The 3,817-nt window shown below is 60.1% G+C and overlaps 1 protein-coding gene across 1 annotated transcript in view; it reads left to right on the top strand.

Annotated features, from left to right (window-relative positions):
• Positions 1-800: 800 nt before the first annotated feature.
• Positions 801-3,817, top strand: part of LOC105853173 (zinc finger protein 423-like) — a 28,314-nt gene continuing 25,297 nt past the window's right edge. The window contains exons 1-2 of the mRNA XM_012730452.1: positions 801-906; positions 2,842-2,973. Coding sequence (XP_012585906.1) covers positions 801-906; positions 2,842-2,973 — 238 coding nt within the window. The remainder of the gene's footprint in view (positions 907-2,841; positions 2,974-3,817) is intronic.

Raw genomic sequence — 3,817 nt, 5'->3', positions numbered from 1 at the left:
GATTCAATTGATGTCATAAACTTAAACTTCAGTTATACTATAAACGTTAATAGAAACCTCTTTATAATTGTCATGTTCATGTCCCCTTTGCCTCATTAGCGTCCAAGAGGTGGGTGGCCACATTTTCATAGGGAGGCCATATGTAAGGTTGGTGTCTCGCTCACTCACTCATTCATTCATTCCTTGAATCTGTCCTTATTCTGTGCCGCTCACTGAGCAGCATTGTTTAGGGGGGGTTGTTGGGGGTCTTTTGAGGCAGTCCCCCACACTGGAGGCCATCTCTAATTATGATGAGAGCCTCTCCGTGGGGAGCGGAGGACGTGCGTGGGGCCTGTGCGGCGAGTGTGCTGAGCCCGCCCTGTGTCCCCAAACTTGTCAATGAATTCCTTTTCTGCTAGCATAAATGGAAGAGCTGCTTGAATCTGTCAGGTGCGTGTGGCCTAGTTGCCAGGGCTCCAGGGGCGCGACAAACACCCGGTAGATTCCAGCCAGTGGGCTATATGGGGCGGCCACCAGCACGTGCACAGCGGGGTGTGTGCCTCTGTGGGGGGTGCCTGGGAGGGTAGGGGGTGGCTGGGCCGGGGGTGCCCGCTGCCTCTGCCAGCCCCTGCCAGAGCTGGGGACCCGGGGACGCCGCGGGAGCCGCAGCCCATCTGTGTTCACGTCTTGCCACTGCCCTGGCTCAGTCCTTCCCCTACCTTGTTCTCGCCTTTGAGGCCAAATCGGAGCACCTGGTGCAGCTGGTTCCCGGGGGGACAGGGAGTGCGTGTCCTTGGCTGTCCCAGATAACACTCCGGTCCATGCCCGGCAGCCAGCGCTTACTGAGCACGTGCTGTGTGACAAGCCCCGGCCCCAGCCGCATTCCTGGTATTGGCTCAGTTAACTCTCACACCAACATCGGCGAAGGTTGTCTTTAAGGGGGGCGCTGACTTACTTTTACGGCAGTTTTGGGTGCGCCATAAACATGAGAGGACGACACAGAGATTTCCTTCTAGCTGGCGTCCCGCACAGGCATCACCTCCCTAGTTAGCAATATCACGCACCAGTCTGGGACTTTTTTTTTTTCTCCAAAAATGAGCTTCCATGCTACATCATCATTACCAGAGTCCATAGTTTGCCTGGGGGTCCTCTGTCGGCACTGCACTTCGGACAGATGACAGACGCACCCCATCATACTCGTACACGCAGCGCCTGCTCGCAGCCCTCACATTTTCCCTCTCCGCCTTTTGCTGCCACCCTGTCCCAGCAACCGCTGATCTTGCCGTCAGCAACATAGTCCCGCCTTTTCCAGAATTGTTGGAAGAGCACAATGCGTGGCTTCCCAGGTTGGCTCCCTGGCATGGTAGCTCACATCTTTCCCAAGCTGATTTAAATGTTTGCCTGGTTTGGTGATTGTGAATCGCCAGCAATGCCTTGATGTGGAGGAAGTGTTCAGCTCCTTTGGGTAAATACCAACGAATGTCCTTGCTGGATCAGGTGGCTAGATGGGAACCCGCCCTTCTGCACCCTCATGGCAGTGGAGGAGGGTCCTGTTGCCCCGCACCCAGTCCACATGCGCTGCTGTCGATGTTCTGGATTTCGCCATTGCACTTAAGTGGGCAGGGATGAGGGAGGCTGTTCCTGAGTGCGTCAGAGAAGAGGAAACAGGCACAGAGCGCTTGTGTGATTCCATCACGCAGTAATGGCAGAGCAGGGTTCCGGCTCCAGAGTGATGTGCTTGAGTGTCCAGCCAGCATTGTTCCCAGCGGCCAGGGGGCCGGCCCTGACCTCCTCTCCCAGCCCCGTGGGCTCGACCTCACTTACTGGATGTGAATCGATGCGCTTGTGGAAGCCAGGTTTTGCACTCTGCCCTGCTGATTCTGGCGGGGGGGGGAGGGGAGGGGCTAGACACAGGCTGTGTGCTCCTTGACCGTGGCAGGAAGTGGCACTCGGACACCGTTTCTTCTCTGGACACCTTCAAGTGGGGGTTTGGGGTCACCGCAGCTTTGAGGCAGGGAGATAGGACATGGCTGATTTGGACGCAGAACAGGGCCTCAATGACGCACTGGGCAGCCTTCTGTTTCAAAACTTTACCATGAGTATTTTATAGTGTTTGGCAGTTTTTCCAGTGGCTGCCCATCTCAGAGTCAAATCCCAAAGCCCCCCCACCCACACACACACAAGGGACAGGGAAGACTCTTTGCCCTGTGTTTCCTTCAGACCTCTTACTGTACCCCCAAGGTATGCCCACCACCCCTCTGCCTACCCCAGTTTCAGGCACACTCTCCCCAAACTACCGCCACGCTGACCCAGCACAGACCTACCTTGGGCTTGTCCGGACCCTTCCCTGCCCGACAGTGCCCCAGGGTCCCCCCTCACCTCCGGACACCGTGTGAAGTATTGCTCATCTTTACTGCCGGTCTCCTCTCTGCCGCGTGGGCACAAGCACGTCCTCTGTTTGGTCCCCTCACGTAGCCCCGGCTCACATAAATGTGTCTAGCATGTCCTACATGCCGAGTAAATATTCTGTTGGATTTCTAAAATCCAAGGGTGTTGGATGCCCATGTCCATGCAGATCCCATCCTGGTCCCTCTCCAGGTCCCAGGTGCACGTGGTTGAATGTGGCCTGCACGGCTCGTCCCTGGGCCAGGGGAGAACTCACCGCCAGTGCCGCCTTCAGGAGGCAGATACTCGGCCCTCTGGGGCCTCAAGGCCTCCGGGCTGGGCCCCTGGAGCGGGCTGGGTCCAGCCTCCGTGGCCTCTGCCAGCCCTGGCCCTGGCACACGGCGCCCTGGCCCCATGGGCTCCTGCCGGGGGAGAGCGCGGCTTGCAGGCCCCTGACGGTTGTGGCTTCTCTTGCAGAGGAAGGTATCAACCATGAGTGTAAGCTGTGCAACCAGATGTTCGACTCCCCGGCCAAGCTGCTCTGTCACCTCATCGAGCACAGCTTCGAGGGCATGGGTGGCACCTTCAAATGCCCTGTGTGCTTCACAGGTAAGCGCCTGGCTGTGGCATGCATGGGAAGGGGGATGGGGGCAGCCCAGCCTTGTAGTCACTTCTAGTCCATGCCTGCCCCTCCCTCTTCCCTCTGGATCCGTGGGAGCTGCCGTGGGGTACCTGGATTTCATGGGGGAGCCCTGTGGCATCAGCAGCCCTGTCCCACCTGCCTCTGTGCATCACTGACCCTCCCTACCTGTGCTGTCCGTCTCTCCTCTTAGACACGTTGGGTGGCCCCTGCCTCACACTCCCCTCAGCCCTGCGCTCAGCCGCTCCACGTCCTTCCGCCCACTGCAGGCTCAGCCCTTGCGCGGCCGGCCTCGTGGTCTCCGTGGCCACGGCCCTGCTCTGCGAGCTCTGTCCGGCAGCTGTGGAGCCCCCCGGGCATACCTCCAGGCTCCCCCACCACGCTCCATTGTGCTACAGGCTGGAGGGGTCAAGGGTAGCTTGCTGCTGAGCCCCAGGCCTCGGCTCCCAGACTGGCTGCCAGCCCAGGCTAGCGGCTGTCCCCGCCCGAGGCGCGTCTCGGGGGCTCTGCTGGCCCCCTCCTGCCGCCCAGATGGCAGCCGGTGTGCGTGGGCGAGCCTGGCCTTCCCCGGCCTCCCCGACATCTGCCGCCTGCCATGATGGGAAGCCCACCCTGGGGAGGGCGCCTGGCAGGAGGGGGTCTCCGAAGTGCTCACCTCCCAGACACGCAGTTGCTCCGGGGCTGCCTCCCATGTGTGCGGGGGCCTGCACCCCGTGGGCTCCTGCCACTGGGAAGCCAGGGCTGTGTCTGCTCTGTAGTGAGCCTAAGGAAGGGGCAAACCCCCCAATCGCCCCCCTGCCGTCCCCCCACCCC

This window comes from Condylura cristata, unplaced genomic scaffold (genome assembly GCF_000260355.1).
Source record: "Condylura cristata isolate star-nosed mole 26May11 unplaced genomic scaffold, ConCri1.0 scaffold00028, whole genome shotgun sequence".
Classification (NCBI taxonomy): domain Eukaryota; kingdom Metazoa; phylum Chordata; class Mammalia; order Eulipotyphla; family Talpidae; genus Condylura; species Condylura cristata.
The sequence above is the reverse complement of the archived record's forward strand: the minus strand, read 5'-3'. Positions and strand labels throughout refer to the sequence as shown.